We start from the raw sequence: 13,587 nt of genomic DNA, 5'->3' as shown, positions 1-13,587 counted from the left end.
CTGCCGGAGCGGGAGATCCCGCTAACGAGCGCATCGCGACTCGTCCCTCGCGCTGCTTCCCATCGAGCGCGGCTCTTCCGGCGGGTCTGCGGCGCGAAGCGCGGCCCCGCGTTCCCGGCCCGCGGCGTTTCCGCGCGCCGCCCCGGAGCCGCTCACCTCGCGGGCGCCTCGCCGGGCGCCTCGCCCCGCTCCAAGCCGGCGAAGAAGGGGCTGTCGGGCCGCAGCACCTCCTGCTCCAGCGCCTCGTTTTCGCACTCCTGATCCGCCATGGCGGCCTTCGCGGAGGAGGGACGCGGGGCTCAGGCTCACGGGGGGCCGGGAGCTCTGCCGAGCGCCGCGCCTCGAGGCTCCCTTCCCTGCCTCGCTCTCGTTGGTTTGGCGCGTTCGTTCTGCGGGAAATAACTGCTTTTCTCGGCTGCTTGCACCGGGGAGAGCAGGGAACGGTCTCCGCTGGGGCTTTCGGACGCGGAGAAGCAGCAACAGCTAGGGAGGCGCGTGGCGGGGGAGCGCCCAGGCACCCCGGCCGCGCCCTCACAGACACGAACCCGCGGACTGCAGCTGCTCCGCGCGTCTTCCTCAGCCCAAAGCAGCTGAGAAGTCCCAAACTCCGTTTTTTTCTAATGAACCAAAAATTAAACCTTTATTTTTCCCCCCTCTGTGAGACAAGAAACCCATTTCTGAGGCAACTCGGTGTGCTCAGGCCCGGTTTTATACCGGGATATTGCCCGGGAGTCGCTCCCGGTTTCCGGACAGGCCATACGGGGCTGAGTCCGTGCCCGCAAACGCAGGTGACGCGTGAGGAAAACGGTTCAGCGCGACAATGAGGGAATAAACAAATAGCGCAGGAGGCTGCCGCAAATCCTGGCAGGAAACGACAGCTGCTTACATTGTTCCCCCGCTCGAGCGCGTCGCGCTGCCAGCCGAGGAGGGGGCTTCCCGGGCGGCCCCCCCGAGCAACACCCGCCCGCCAGCAACCTCCCGCTCTCCCAAACAACCACCCCGAAGCGGCAGGGGCTGCTTTTACCTCGCTCTGAGAGCGGCGGCCGCGTGCTCCACGACGAAAAGCCTCCTCAAAAGCCTGGAGGACATGAATTTGGAAAGGCAAATACCCAGTTAGTGGCAATATCATGATTTATTTACTAAGCTGGAACACAGCTCGAGGCTAGTTCCTGGCAGCGACTCGAGAGACCCCTCTGGACCCTCTCAACAGATGAGGGGTTTATTGGGGGGGGAACATCCCCAGCCCCAGAAGAGCTTCTGGGATTGCTGCATTATCACAGAGCCCTAATTTTCCATTACTAAATAAAGGAAGGTTAAAAGCAGCAAATGAAAGTGTAAAATTATGACTTCACAATTAAGCAGCAAGAGGCAAATAAGTACACTTTTTTTTCCCACTTCTGCTAAGCTTCAGCCAACACACTGGTATTGAGGGGCAGTTTTTGTATTTTAAACATCCAGAACAGGCAGCCTGTTTTATTTCTGCTCAAAAATAGAAATACATCCCCCTCCCCAGCTCAAATAATTTCCAGCAAGCCAGAACCAAAGGTGAATATGTGCCTCAAAATAAGAAGAGCCAATGTGCGGTGGGGGCTTATGTCCCTATAAATAGAAATATCTAGAAACACAGCCTAGGGGAGCAGGGGGGGCCCACAAGACCAGATGGAGTGGAGATGGGGCCACCCCAGGCGAAGCCAGGCCCCGAGACGCAGATGTGGGGTGGGGAAGGGGGCTGGGATCCCGCCTCAGGAACAGGGGAGCCCTGGGGGGGGGGGAAGGGGGCTGGAAATGGCGACCCTCTAGGGCGGGGGGGCTTCACAGGCCAGGGAGGCCATGTTGGGCCCCGGAAAAAGAGGGCCCAGAGGGACAGAGGACCCCAAAACCGGGGCCCCTCATGGGGAACCCACACCAGACGAGCCCCCCCGTCAAAGGGAGGGGGAGCCGGCCCCCGGGGCCGTGCGGACCCCCCCCGGCCGCCCCGCTCCTCACCCCGCACCGCCGCTCCCGCCATTTCCCCTCAGCGGCCTCGCCGGGGAGAGCGCGGCGGGCGGGCGGCGACGGACACCCGCGCCGACCAATCAGCGCCCGCCGCGGCCGCGGCTCCGCCAATGAGCGGCCGCGAGAGAAAAGGCGGGAAGGGCAGGGCTGTGAGGGGAAGGAGGCGCCGGAGTCAAAATGGCGGAGCGGTGGCGGAGGGTGGGCACGAGGCGGGGGGAGTGCCAGGATTTGGGGCGAGGAGGAGGGTTGTGGGTCGAAGGGACGCTTGGGACTAGGCTGGGGCGAGAAGCCTCGGGTTGGGGCGAGGGGAGACATTTTGGGGCGGGGGAGCCCCAAAGGCTGAGGCGAAGGGGGATCATGGCTGAGGCGGGCTGTGGCGGAGGGAGAGCGCGGCGGCCCGGGGGGATCCCAGGCTCTTCTGGACAGGGCACGGGCAGAGCTGAGGGGGGCTGCCAAAACGCCAGGCTTTGTCCTGTCCCCCCGCCCAGGTTTTCCTTTTCAAGTCGCTCCAATCAGCGAGATGGCAGAGCCTGCCTGGCTCCCGCTGCTGGCGCGCGGGTCCCTGCCGCTCTGCGGGCCCATCCGAGAGCAGGGGGAGGCCGTCGCCGGTGCCAAGCGGAGCGAACCTGGCAGGCTCCGCCGGGGCTGCAAACGCGGCGGTTCGAAAGCGGGGACGGTGCCACCACTTTCGGAGCGGGAGCAGGAGGCTCTTTGGTACGGATTTGCATAATTGCATCCAACTCCGGCAACGTGACTCCCGCTCGGAGCCGCTTCTCGGCGCGCGGCTCGGGAGCTGGCGCCTCTCCCGCTCGCAGCTGCCAGGAGGCTTCCGAGGGGCAGCAGATCCCCCCCCGGCCCCCCAAGCCCTTGCACGAACGGCGCGGAGTCGCTTCCTCTGGCACCGAGCGATGCCCATGTGTTTCGCTGCAGAGCCGTCGTGTCGCTGCGGCTTTGGGAGCGCTGCTGCGGCTTTGCAGCCGGCAGGGAGGCAGCAGGGAGCGGGGACGGTCTCCCGCTGCAGTAATTGGGCTCAAAACCCAGTTTTTTTAAGCAAAGTGACCCGATGGCTTCGCCGCGCGCTCCAGAGCGCCTTCGGGGCAGCTCGGCACGGCCCACGCGAGCGGAAATCACGTTTGGCCTGAGGTTCCCTTCAACTAAACGCTGCCGAGTTACACAGCACCCGTTTCCGCGCGCTTTGGGCCCGTTTTGGCAGCTCGTGGCCCCCCCAGGCCCCCGTTTGAGCGGGATTCGCTGCAGAGGCCTGGAAATCCCCGGCTGGGGGCGGGGGGGGCCGTGCCAGGCGCCTCGCCTGCGCGAGCCGGGGGCACTTTAGGTCTGTTTTAATGATTTTTTGTTGTTTAAACAGGCAACGGCAGCTGGGACGGCTGCCGGGGGGGTGGGACGGCCTTGGGGGGGGGGGGGCCGGGACCTGGAACGGGGTGATATTTCCACAGCCAAAACCTGACTCTCGAGGTTTTCCCCCCGCAGGAGCCGCCCCCCCCGGCCGGGAGCCGCCGCGGGACCCTCCGCGCCCCCCCGGTGAGCCCCCCCCCCCCCCCCCCGCAGACACACGCAGGCGGCACGGCCGGGCGCAGGGCTTTATTGGCGGTGCCCCCCCCGGGGGGGGGGTCAGGCGTCGAGGCGGCACAGGGGGCTGTCGTAGACCATCTGCAGGTTGACGCGGTGCCCCACCAGCTCCCGGATGTTGTTGATGCCGTATTTGACCATGGTGGGGCTGCGGGGGGGGGGATGTCAGCGCGGGGGGGGTGTTGCCGCCGTGCCCCCCCCCGCCGCCGCGGCCCCCACTCACCGCTCCAGCGAGAGCCCCCAGGCGATGACGGAGACGCCCTCGGGCAGCCCCATGGGCAGCAGCAGCTCGGGGCGGAAGACCCCTGAGTTCCCCACCTCCACCCACTTCTTCAGCCCTGGGGGGGGGCAACGGGGGGGTGAGGGGGGTCCCCCGCCCCACGGCGGCACCCTGAGACCCCCCCCCCCCAGCTTGGAGAGGGTGAGGCCGGGCCTCAGCCCCCAGGGGCACCCCAGGACCCCAGCGGGGCACCCAGAGCCCCCCCTGCCCCACTGGGACACCCCAGAGCCCCCCAAGACACCAGTGGGGCACCCCAGAGGCCCCCCCACCCCACTAGGATACCCCACAGCCCCCCATGGGCCACCCCAGAGGCCCCCCCATCTCAATGGGGCACCCCAGGCCCCCCCCCCAAACAGCAGCAGGGCACCCCAGAGCCCCCCTACCCCAAAGGTGCACCCCAGAGCCCCCCATATCTCAGTGGGGCACCCCAGAGCCCCCCCACCCCATTGGGATACCCCAAAGCCCCCCCATGGGGTACCCAGAGCCCCCCAAACACCAGTGGGGCACCCCAGAACCACCCCCCACCCCCTTGGGATACCCCAAAGCCCCCCATGGGGCACCCAGAGCCCCCATCTCAGTGGGGCACCCCAGAACTGCCCCCCCCACCCCAAAGGTGCACCCCAGAGCCCCCCATATCTCAGTGGGGCACCCCAGAGGCCCCCCCCACCCTGTTGGGATACCCCAGAGCCCCCCCATCTCAGTGGGGCACCCCAGAGTGGCCCCCCCGCCCCAAAGGTGCACCCCGGAGCCCCCAGTGGGGCACCCCAGAGCCCCCCCCATCTCAGTGGGGCACCCCAGAGCCCCCCCCATCTCAGTGGGATACCCTAGAGGCCCCAGTGGGGCACCCAGAGCCCCCCATCTCAGTGGGGCACCCCAGAGTGGCCCCCCTGCCCCAAAGGTGCACCCCGGAGCCCCCCACACCCCCTTGGGACACCCCAGGGCCCCCCGTGGGGCACTCAGAGCCCCCCCCATATCAGTAGGGCACCCCAGAGCCCCCCCCAAACACCAGTGGGGCACCCAGAAGCCCCCCCATCTCAGTGGGGCACCCCGAGCCCCATAGAGGAACACATGAGGCCAGACCAGGCCCCCCCCCTTGGGGGCCCCCCCCCCGCCACGGGGCCCCCCCCTGCCCCATAGCGTCCCCCCCACAGCCCCCCCCCGCCACGGGGCCCCCCCCTCACCGCGGTGGTAGCAGAACACCTCCACGCTGGGCTCCGTGTAGGGGTTGTAGGCGGGCTTGAAGCGCAGCTGCGTGATGCCTGCGCGGAGGCACGGGGGGGGTGGCCGGGGGGGGGTCAGAGCGCCCTGCACCCCCCCACACACCCCCCCTGCGCCCCCCCCGGCCCCCCCCTCACCCAGCTTGGCGAAGAACTGGGCGAGGACGCCGAGGAGGTGGCCGAGGGCCAGGCCGCGGTCGGCCACGACGCCCTCGGCCTGGTGGAACTCGGCCAGGTGCGTGGCGTCCAGGCTCTCGTTGCGGAACACCCGGTCCACCGAGAAGTACTTCACCGGCGCAAACTTCTCCTGGGGGGGCGCGTTAGCCGCGGGGGGGGGTCGGCGCGGCCCCCCCGGGCCCCCCCACGCCCCCCCGCCCCACCTGGGCCAGGCGGTAGAGCATGCGGGCGCTGGCGGCCGTGGTGTGCGTGCGCAGCAGGTTCTTGCGCGCTTCCTCCACCTTCCACTCGTACTTGTACCTGGGGGGGGGCTCGGCTGAGCCGGGGGGGGCCACGAGCGAGCCAGGGGGGCCCCCCGCGTCCCCCCCCCTGCAGCCCCTCACCCCTGCGAGCCGTAGCCTCCGTGCGAATGCACCTTCTTCACTTTGGCCATGTAGCCGGCGGGCAGCTCGGCCGCCTCGGCGGGGTCTGTGGGGGGGGGGGACACACATGGGGGGGGGTCAGCGCGTGCGGGGGGGGCGCCGAGCCCCCCCTGCCCCCCCCCCACGCGGCTCCCACCCTGCAGGAAGAAGGTGTCGTGCTGGTCGCGCGCCGGGTGCTGCTGGGGCTGGAAGAGGGCGTCGAAGTTCCAGAAGGAGCTCTCCACGAAGTTGTTGGTAGGCATCTCCGTGAACCTGGGCGGGGGGGGGAGAGGCTCGTGACCCCCCCGCGGCCCCCCCCCCCCGCGCCGCCCCCCCCCCGCCACTCACCCCATCTCCAGGAAGAGCTGCCGGAACTGCGAGCGCACCTTGAGCAGCGGGTGCAGGTGGCCGCAGGCCGGCGGCAGCCCCAGCGCCGCGAAGTTGTACGCCTTGAAGGGCCGCTGCCGCCACGAGCCGCTGCGGGGGGGCCGGGGGGGGGGTCAGCGCGGCCCCCCCACGGCGTGTGTCCCCCCGCCACGGCGTGTCCCCCCCCCGCGCTCACGTGGCGATCATCTCCGGCGTCAGCTCCGTCTCCTGGCGCGTCACCGCCGTGCTGAAGGCGCTGCCCTTGCGCAGCCAGTAGGACTTGAGGGTGCTGGGGGGGGGCGCGGGGGGGGTCAGGGGGTGCTGCCACCCCCCTTGGTGTCCCCGTGTCCCCCCCCCGGGGACGCTCACACTTCCAGCAGCAGCTTGCGGCGCTTGAGGTCGGCGCGGTCGCGCTCGGGCAGCCCGGCGGCCTCCCCCCGCTGCACCCGCCGCAGGCTCTCCTGCACCCGGTCCTGCACCGCCGCCACCTGCGGGGACACGGGGGGGGGACCGGGGGGGCACGCCGGGGACGGGGACGGCCCGGGCACCGTTGGTGGGGCGGGGGGGCGGCCGTCGGGGACAGGGGCGGCCCCGGGATGGGGCCATCGGGGATGGGGGCCCTTGGGGACAGGGGCCCTTGGGGACAGGGACAGGCTCAGCCCCAGGACAGGGCCATCGGGGACAGGGACCCTTGGGGACAGGGACAGGCTCAGCCCCAGGATGGGGCCATCGGGGACAGGGGCCACCAGCAATGGGGACCCTTGGGGACAGGGGCCATCAGGGACAGGGACAGCCTGGGGACAGAGGCCACCAGCGATGGGGACCCTTGGGGACAGGGGCCATCGGGGACAGGCTCAGCCTAGGGACAGGGGCCACCAGCGATGGGGGCTGTTGGGGACAGGGACAGGCTGAGCCCCAGGACGGGGCCACGGGAGATGGGGACCCTTGGGGACAGGGGCCATCAGGGATGGGGACCCTTGGGGACAGGGGCCCTTGGGGACAGGGGCCATCAGGGACAGAGACAGCCTAGGGACAGAGGCCACCAGCGATGGGGACCCCTGGGGACAGGGGCCATCGGGGACAGGGGCCACCAGCGATAGGGACCCTTGGGGACAGGGGCCATCGGGGACAGGGACAGCCTGGGGACAGGGGCCACCAGCAATGGGGGCTGTTGGGGACAGGGACAGGCTGAGCCCCAGGACAGGGCCACTGGAGATGGGGACCCTTGGGGACAGGCTCAGCCTGGGGATGGGGGCATTTGGGGACAGGGGCACTTGGGGACAGGGCGGACAGGGACAGGGAGGACAGGGACAGGGACAGCCCCAGGACAGGAGCCATCAGAGATGGGGACCCTTGGGGATGGGGGCCATCGGGGACAAGCTCAGCCCCAGGACAGGGACAAGTCTCAGATGCGTGATGGGGACAGGCTCAGTCCGAGGACAGGGGCCATCAGGGACAGGGACCCGTGGGGACAGGCTCAGCCCAGGGATGGGGACCCTCGGGGACAGGGACCCTCAGGGATGGGGGCCATCAGGGACAGGGACCCATGGGGACAGGCCCAGCCCAGGGATGGGGACCCCTGGGGACAGGGACCCCCAGGGATGGGGGCCATCAGGGACAGGGACCCGTGGGGACAGGCTCAGCCCAGGGATGGGGACCCCTGGGGACAGGGACCCCCAGGGATGGGGGCCATCAGGGACAAGCTCAGTCCTGGGGACAGGGAGGGGACCAGGACCCTTGGGGACAGGCTCAGCCTGGGGACAGGGAGGGGACTGGGGCCCTTGGGGACAAGGGCCATCAGGGACAGGGGCCCCCCCGGGACCTGCCCCCGGCGCGGCGACTCACGGCGCGGAAGACGCGGGGGCCGCCGGGCGCCTCCTTGTCGAGCCGCAGCCACTTGTTGGCCATGGCCTTGCTGAAGCCCACCTGGGCGCCGGGCAGCTTCTGCGGGGGCGGCAGCGCTGACGGCGGGGCAGGCCCGGACCCGGGGGGGGGGGTCCCCGGAGGGTCCCGGGGCCGGTGGGGGGGTCCCGGGGGTCCCGGCGCTCACCAGCAGCTCGCTCTGCGGCAGCCCCTCGGCGGGCACGCTGGCGAAGAGCCGCGCCTCGGGGCTGCCGTCCCGCGCCGCCGCCTCGCCCTCGGCGCTCAGCTCCCAGCGCGTCGCGGCGCGCGGCTCCGCCTCGATCACCTGCGGCGGCGGCACCGGGGCCCTGAGCGGCGGCGGCACCGGGGAGGGGGGGGGGAGACCCGGCCGCCCCCGCCGCCCCTCGCCGCACCTCGCCCAGCGCCTGCAGGCTCTTGACGGCGCCCACCAGCGTCTGGTGGTCGAGGCCGAGCGCCGCGGCCGCCTCCAGGCTGCAGAGGCCCCCGCCGGGCCCGGGCCCCGGCGCCTCCCGCTCCAGCCGCTGCAGCAGCAGCTCCGCCACGCCGGGCGACATCGCGGCGGCCGGAAGAGCTCCCCGCCGCGCCCCGGAAGTGCTCCCGGGGAACGGAAGGCGGGGATGCGCCCGGCCGCCGGGGGGCGGGCTCAGCGGGGGTGAGTGGCGGCCGGGCGCCATCTTGGGTGTGGCGCGGCGCCATCTTGAGCGCGGCAAGAAGCGCAAGCGGCGCCGTTGAGGGGGCAGCGGGCGGGTGGTGCCTTGGGGTGGTGCCATGACGTCATCAGGCGCTTGGTTGCCTAAGTAACCGGTCCCCCGACACCTGGCGTACCGGGGGCAGTGAGGGGTCTCGGCTGCCATAGCAACAGGCCTGTTTGCCCCCCCAGCCATTGTCATAGCAACAGCCCAGGGTCATTCCCCCCACCCCGACCCATTGCCATGGCGACCCCCCCCCCGACCCCCGTGTCCAGGCCGGGCCTCCTCGTTGCCATGGCGATGCCAAACCAAGGGGCACCATCACCGTGGCAACAGGGCTGGGGGGCAGGTGCTTCCCCCCCCAAACTGCCCCCGGGTCCTGCTGCCCACCCCCCTCCCAGGTTTTGACCTACTAGAGCCTGCAGTATTGACCCAATCTATGACATCATTAGTGCCTATTACATCATTATGACGTTACACTTCCATTCCAGGTCACGGCACACTATAGCAGCAGGAATATCCCTGTGCGCTGCCCTCTTCCCCTTCCCGCTGCTATTATGGGATGGCGAGCGCCTTCTCCCACGTGCTCCGCAGGGGCCTGGCCCTTTAAGAGTGCCCTGGCACCACGTGACCCCGGGAGCGAGTGACGCACCGCGCGGAGGGAGGGAAGGAGCGGGAGGGGGGGCGTCTCCCCCCGAACGCGTGGTCGCTCCTCATTGGCCCCCGCGCTCAGCCAATGGGAAGCGGCCATCTGGGACGCCAACGTTCGGGGGAGCCGCCGAAGCCGGCGAGCGGGCGAGGGGCCAATGGGAGCGGGCCCCTCACGAGCGCGGGCCAATAGGCGGCGGGCAGGGGCGGGCCGAGAGGCCGGAGCCGTATAAATGGGGGCGGCGCCGCCGCCCCCCTCCGCAGTGTCTGGGCGCCGCCGGGTCGGGCAGGGGCGAGCGCGTTAAAGGGCCAGCGGCTGCGCGGCACTGTGTGGGACCCCGGCGACATGCGCCCCCTCGGCCTCCCCCTCCTGCTCAGCGCCCTCCTCGGGCTGGTGGCGGCGGGGCCCACCCAGTACTTCCGGGAGGAGTTCGGGGATGGAGGTGAGGGGGGGGCCCCGCCGCCGGGGGCAGTTTAAGGGGGCCCGGGGCAGCATGTGGGGCCGCCCCTGTGGGGCACGGGGGGACCCCTGTGGGCCGGGGGCCCGCGATGGGGGTCCTGGGGGGACACATGGCCTAGGGGTGCCGTGGGGTGAGGGGCTGGGGGTCATGGGGGGACGCGGGGGGCTCTGAGAGCAGTAGGGGGGCCCTGGGGCAGCTGTGGGGCCTGCGGGGCCTCCCTTGGCCTGGGGGGCACAGGAGGGGTGCGGGGGGCCGTAGGGCTGGGCTGGGGGCCTGGGGTGGGCCCGGGGCCTGAGAGGCCTCCCCGGGGCTGCGGTCGGAGGGGTCGGGGGCGTGGGGGGCCGTGGGGGCTGCGTCCGCCTCGAGGTGGGGCTGGGGGGGAGTCTGAGAGCCCTGCCGGGGGCTGTAGGGGTTGAGGGGCGTCGGAAGGATGTGGGGGGCTGCGAGGCTCCCTCGGGCTGGGGAGAGCGTGGGGGGGCCCAGAGGCCTCTCCTGGCCTGGGGATGAGGGTCACGGGAAGGACAGGGGGTGCGAGGCCTGCGTCTGCCCTGAGCTAGGCCTGGGGGGCCGCGAGGCCTCTGAGGAGGGATGAGGGGCTGGGGGGGCCTTGGGGGGCTGCGAGGCCTCCGGGGAGGGATGAGGGGCTGGGGGGGGGTCTCAGGGGGCTGCAAGTCCTGCGTCTGCCCTGAGCTAGGCCTGGGGGGCTGGAGGAAGGTGGGGGGACTACAAGGCCTCCGGGGAGGGATGGGGGGCTGGGGGACTGCGAGGCTTCTGGGGGAGGGATACAGGGCTGAGGGGACCTTGGGGGGCTGTGAGGCCTCCAGGAAGGGCTGGGGGGCTGGGGGGGCCTTGGGGGGCTGTGAGTCCTGCATCTGCCCTGAGCTGGGGTTGGGGGGCTGGAGGAAGGTGGGGGGCTGCCAGGCCGCTGGGGTCTTTGGGGGGCTGCGAGGCCTCCAGGGAGGGATGGGGGGCTTCGAGGCCTGTGTCTGCCCAGAGCTAGGCCTGGGGGGCGGGAGGAAGGTGTGGGGGGGGCCTGCCAGGCCTCTGGGGGGGTCCTGGGGGGCTGCGAGGTCTCCAGGGAGGGCTGGGGGGGCCTTGGGGGGCTGTGAGGCCTTTGGGGAGGGCTGGGGGGGGCCTTTGAGGCCTCCCTGGGGCTGGGGGGAGCAGAAGGGCTCTGGATGGGGCTGTTGGGGGTAGAGCCCCCCCCCCCCCCGCCAGGAGCCAGCAACACCTTTGGGTGCTCTCAGTGGGGTATTTCCCACGGGGGGGGGGGGGCAGCCCCCGTCACGGGGCTCCCCGGAGCGTGACGGCTCCGGCCGCGCAGGTGGCAGGAAGCTCCGCCCCGGGGCGGGGGGGGGGGGGGGGGGGACGCGGGGGCTTCCCCAGCAGCACCGGAGCCACCTGCGGCCCTTGGCCCGTCCCCGCTTGCAGGGGGGGCCGCTCTGACGCTCTCCCCCCCCCCCGCAGACGCCTGGAGCAGCCGGTGGGTCGAGTCCAAGCACAAGCCCGACTACGGCAAGTTCGTGCTCACGGCCGGCAAGTTCTACGGCGACGCCGACAAAGATAAAGGTGAGGCGGCGCCGCTGCCCCGCGCCGGGGCCGTTAACGCTTAACGAGCCCGGGGGGGGGGGGGCTCCGGGGGTCTCACCGCCCCCCCCCCACGCCCGCAGGCATCCAGACGAGCCAGGACGCCCGCTTCTACGCGCTGTCGGCGCGCTTCGAGCCCTTCAGCAACCGCGGGCGCACGCTGGTGCTGCAGTTCAGCGTCAAGCACGAGCAGAACATCGACTGCGGCGGCGGCTACGTGAAGCTCTTCCCCGCCGCCCTCGACCAGCACGACATGCACGGCGACTCCGAGTACAACATCATGTTCGGTGCGGGCCCGGGGGGGCCGCGGGGGGGCCGGGGGGGCCGCCGCCGCCCCCCCCGCTGAGCCCCCCCCCCCCCGTCCCCGCAGGCCCCGACATCTGCGGCCCCGGCACCAAGAAGGTGCACGTCATCCTCAACTACAAGGGCAAGAACGTGCTCATCAACAAGGACATCCGCTGCAAGGTGCGTGGCGGGGGGGGGACGGCGCGGCGGCCCCCTCTGCCCCCCCCCCCCGCGCTGAGCCACCCCCCCCCGCGCCCCCCAGGACGACGAGTTCACCCACCTGTACACGCTGGTGCTGCGGCCCGACAACACGTACGAGGTGAAGATCGACAACGGGCGGGTGGAGGGCGGCAGCCTGGAGGACGACTGGGACCTGCTGCCCCCCAAGAAGATCAAGGACCCCCAGGCCAAGAAGCCCGACGACTGGGACGAGCGGGCCAAGATCGACGACCCCGAGGACACCAAGCCCGAGGTGGGGCCGGGGGGGCGCGGGGGGGGGTGCTGGGGGGCTGGGGGGGCTGTGCTGACCCCCCCCCCCCCGCCGCCCCCCCCCCAGGACTGGGACAAGCCCGAGCACATCCCGGACCCCGACGCCAAGAAGCCGGAGGACTGGGACGAGGAGATGGACGGCGAGTGGGAGCCGCCGGTGATCCAGAACCCCGAGTACAAGGTGCGGCGGCGCCTTGGGGGCGACCCCCACGCCGGGGGGGGCGTTGGGGAGCCTTCGGCCTCACCTTGCCCCCCCCGTCCCCCCCCCAGGGCGAGTGGCGGCCGCAGCAGATCGACAACCCGGCCTACAAGGGCAAGTGGGTGCACCCCGAGATCGACAACCCCGAGTACACGCCGGACCCCGCGCTGCACGCCTACGACAGCTTCGGCGTCCTCGGCCTCGACCTCTGGCAGGTGCGGGGGGGGGCGGCGGGTTTTGGGGGGGGCAGTGGGTTTTGGGGAGCCCCCCGCCACTTCTGGGGGCCCCCCCGTGACCCCCCCCCCGTGCTCTGCCCTAGGTGAAGTCGGGCACCATCTTTGACAACTTCCTCATCACCGACGACGAGAAGTTCGCGGAGGAGTTCGGCAACGAGACCTGGGGGGCCACCAAGGTACGGGGGGGGGGGGCGCGCTGCCCCCCGGGCTCCGGGGGGGGCCCTACTGCCCCCCGGGCCCCCCCGGCTCCATGGGGGGGTTCCCTACTGCCCCCCAGGCTTTAAGGGGGGGGTCCCTACTGCCCCCCTGGGCCCCCCAGGTTCCATGGGGGGGTCCTTGCTGCCTCCTTGGCCCCCCCGGCTCTATAGGGGGGGATCCTGCTGCCCCCCAGCCCTTCTGGCTCCATGGGGGGGGCGTTCTTTGCCCCCCCCCCCCCAGGCTCCAATGGGGTCCCTGGCAGGTGCCACCCGGGGGGGGGGGACACACAGACACAGTGTGGTGACACCCCCGTCCCCCCCCCCGCAGGAGGCGGAGAGGAAGATGAAGGAGCAGCAGGACGAGGAGCAGCGGAAGAAGCAGGAGGAGGAGGAGAAGCAGCGCAAGGAGGAGGAGGGCGACGAGGAGGCCGAGGGCGACGAGGAAGAGGACGAGGAGGAGGACGAAGAGCGGGAGGAGGAGGAGGAGGCGGCGGCGGGGGGGGGCCCCAAGGACGAGCTGTGAGGCCGGGCCCCCCCGGCCCCCCCGCCCTAATGTCTCTATGAGACCTGGACTCTTTTTTATGGGTGTCGCTGTTGTGTCCCCCCCTTCCCCCCCCCCCCCGAAAATGTCCCCGGTACCGGCGGCTCCACCGCTGCCCCCCCCCCTTCTCCCCCCTCCCTGCCGGTTCCCCGCGGGGGGAGGAAGGAGGGAGGGGGGCAGCGAGGGGCCGCGGTTGACTCAGGAACGGCCGCTCGGGCGGTGCCGCCGGTGCCGGGGGGGCGCGGGGGGGCTCCTCACCGGGCGGCGGGGCGCTCGCGGTCACACTTGAATGTAACGGCAGACGCGGACCGGTTTCTACTAAATTAAAGCTCGTCTCGGCCCCGGAAT

The 13,587-nt window shown here is 71.4% G+C and overlaps 3 protein-coding genes and 1 long non-coding RNA gene across 5 annotated transcripts in view; 2 read left to right on the top strand and 2 right to left on the bottom strand.

The window, feature by feature from the left end:
• Positions 1-13,587, top strand: part of NFIX (nuclear factor I X) — a 71,839-nt gene that overhangs the window by 13,593 nt on the left and 44,659 nt on the right. The gene's annotated exons all lie outside the window — the stretch shown is intronic.
• Positions 167-3,416, bottom strand: LOC135323990 (uncharacterized). Its single transcript, XR_010385428.1, has 3 exons — positions 1,987-3,416; positions 1,025-1,078; positions 167-389 (listed from the first exon to the last, which is right to left on the bottom strand). It is a non-coding gene; the product is annotated as an uncharacterized LOC135323990 (long non-coding RNA).
• Positions 3,580-8,527, bottom strand: FARSA (phenylalanyl-tRNA synthetase subunit alpha). Its single transcript, XM_064499344.1, has 13 exons — positions 8,300-8,527; positions 8,074-8,211; positions 7,869-7,967; positions 6,393-6,511; positions 6,220-6,312; positions 6,006-6,134; positions 5,815-5,930; positions 5,640-5,724; positions 5,460-5,556; positions 5,218-5,386; positions 5,044-5,121; positions 3,806-3,920; positions 3,580-3,730 (listed from the first exon to the last, which is right to left on the bottom strand). The coding sequence occupies exons 1-13, from the start codon at positions 8,459-8,461 to the stop codon at positions 3,625-3,627; spliced, it is 1,506 nt and encodes a 501-aa protein (XP_064355414.1). The 5' UTR covers positions 8,462-8,527; the 3' UTR covers positions 3,580-3,624.
• CALR (calreticulin) lies at positions 9,482-13,586 on the top strand. The gene is made up of 9 exons (XM_064499364.1): positions 9,482-9,687; positions 11,173-11,274; positions 11,376-11,579; positions 11,663-11,757; positions 11,840-12,049; positions 12,134-12,247; positions 12,337-12,480; positions 12,585-12,677; positions 13,027-13,586. The coding sequence occupies exons 1-9, from the start codon at positions 9,591-9,593 to the stop codon at positions 13,219-13,221; spliced, it is 1,254 nt and encodes a 417-aa protein (XP_064355434.1). The 5' UTR covers positions 9,482-9,590; the 3' UTR covers positions 13,222-13,586.

This window comes from Dromaius novaehollandiae, chromosome 33 (assembly GCF_036370855.1).
Source record: "Dromaius novaehollandiae isolate bDroNov1 chromosome 33, bDroNov1.hap1, whole genome shotgun sequence".
In the NCBI taxonomy this organism is placed as follows: domain Eukaryota; kingdom Metazoa; phylum Chordata; class Aves; order Casuariiformes; family Dromaiidae; genus Dromaius; species Dromaius novaehollandiae.
The sequence above is the reverse complement of the archived record's forward strand: the minus strand, read 5'-3'. Positions and strand labels throughout refer to the sequence as shown.

Coding starts and splice junctions, on each gene's coding strand:
- FARSA (XM_064499344.1), bottom strand. CDS start 8,461: ATGTCGCCCGGCGTGGCGGAGCTGCTGCTGCAGCGGCTGGAGCGGGAG. Junction 5,122..5,217: donor CCAGTTCTTCGCCAAGCTGG/GTGAGGGGGGGG, acceptor GCCTCCGCGCAG/GCATCACGCAGCTGCGCTTC. Junction 3,921..5,043: donor GGTGTTCTGCTACCACCGCG/GTGAGGGGGGGG, acceptor GCCCCCCCCCAG/GGCTGAAGAAGTGGGTGGAG.
- CALR (XM_064499364.1), top strand. CDS start 9,591: ATGCGCCCCCTCGGCCTCCCCCTCCTGCTCAGCGCCCTCCTCGGGCTG. Junction 12,481..12,584: donor TCGGCCTCGACCTCTGGCAG/GTGCGGGGGGGG, acceptor GCTCTGCCCTAG/GTGAAGTCGGGCACCATCTT. Junction 12,678..13,026: donor AGACCTGGGGGGCCACCAAG/GTACGGGGGGGG, acceptor CCCCCCCCGCAG/GAGGCGGAGAGGAAGATGAA.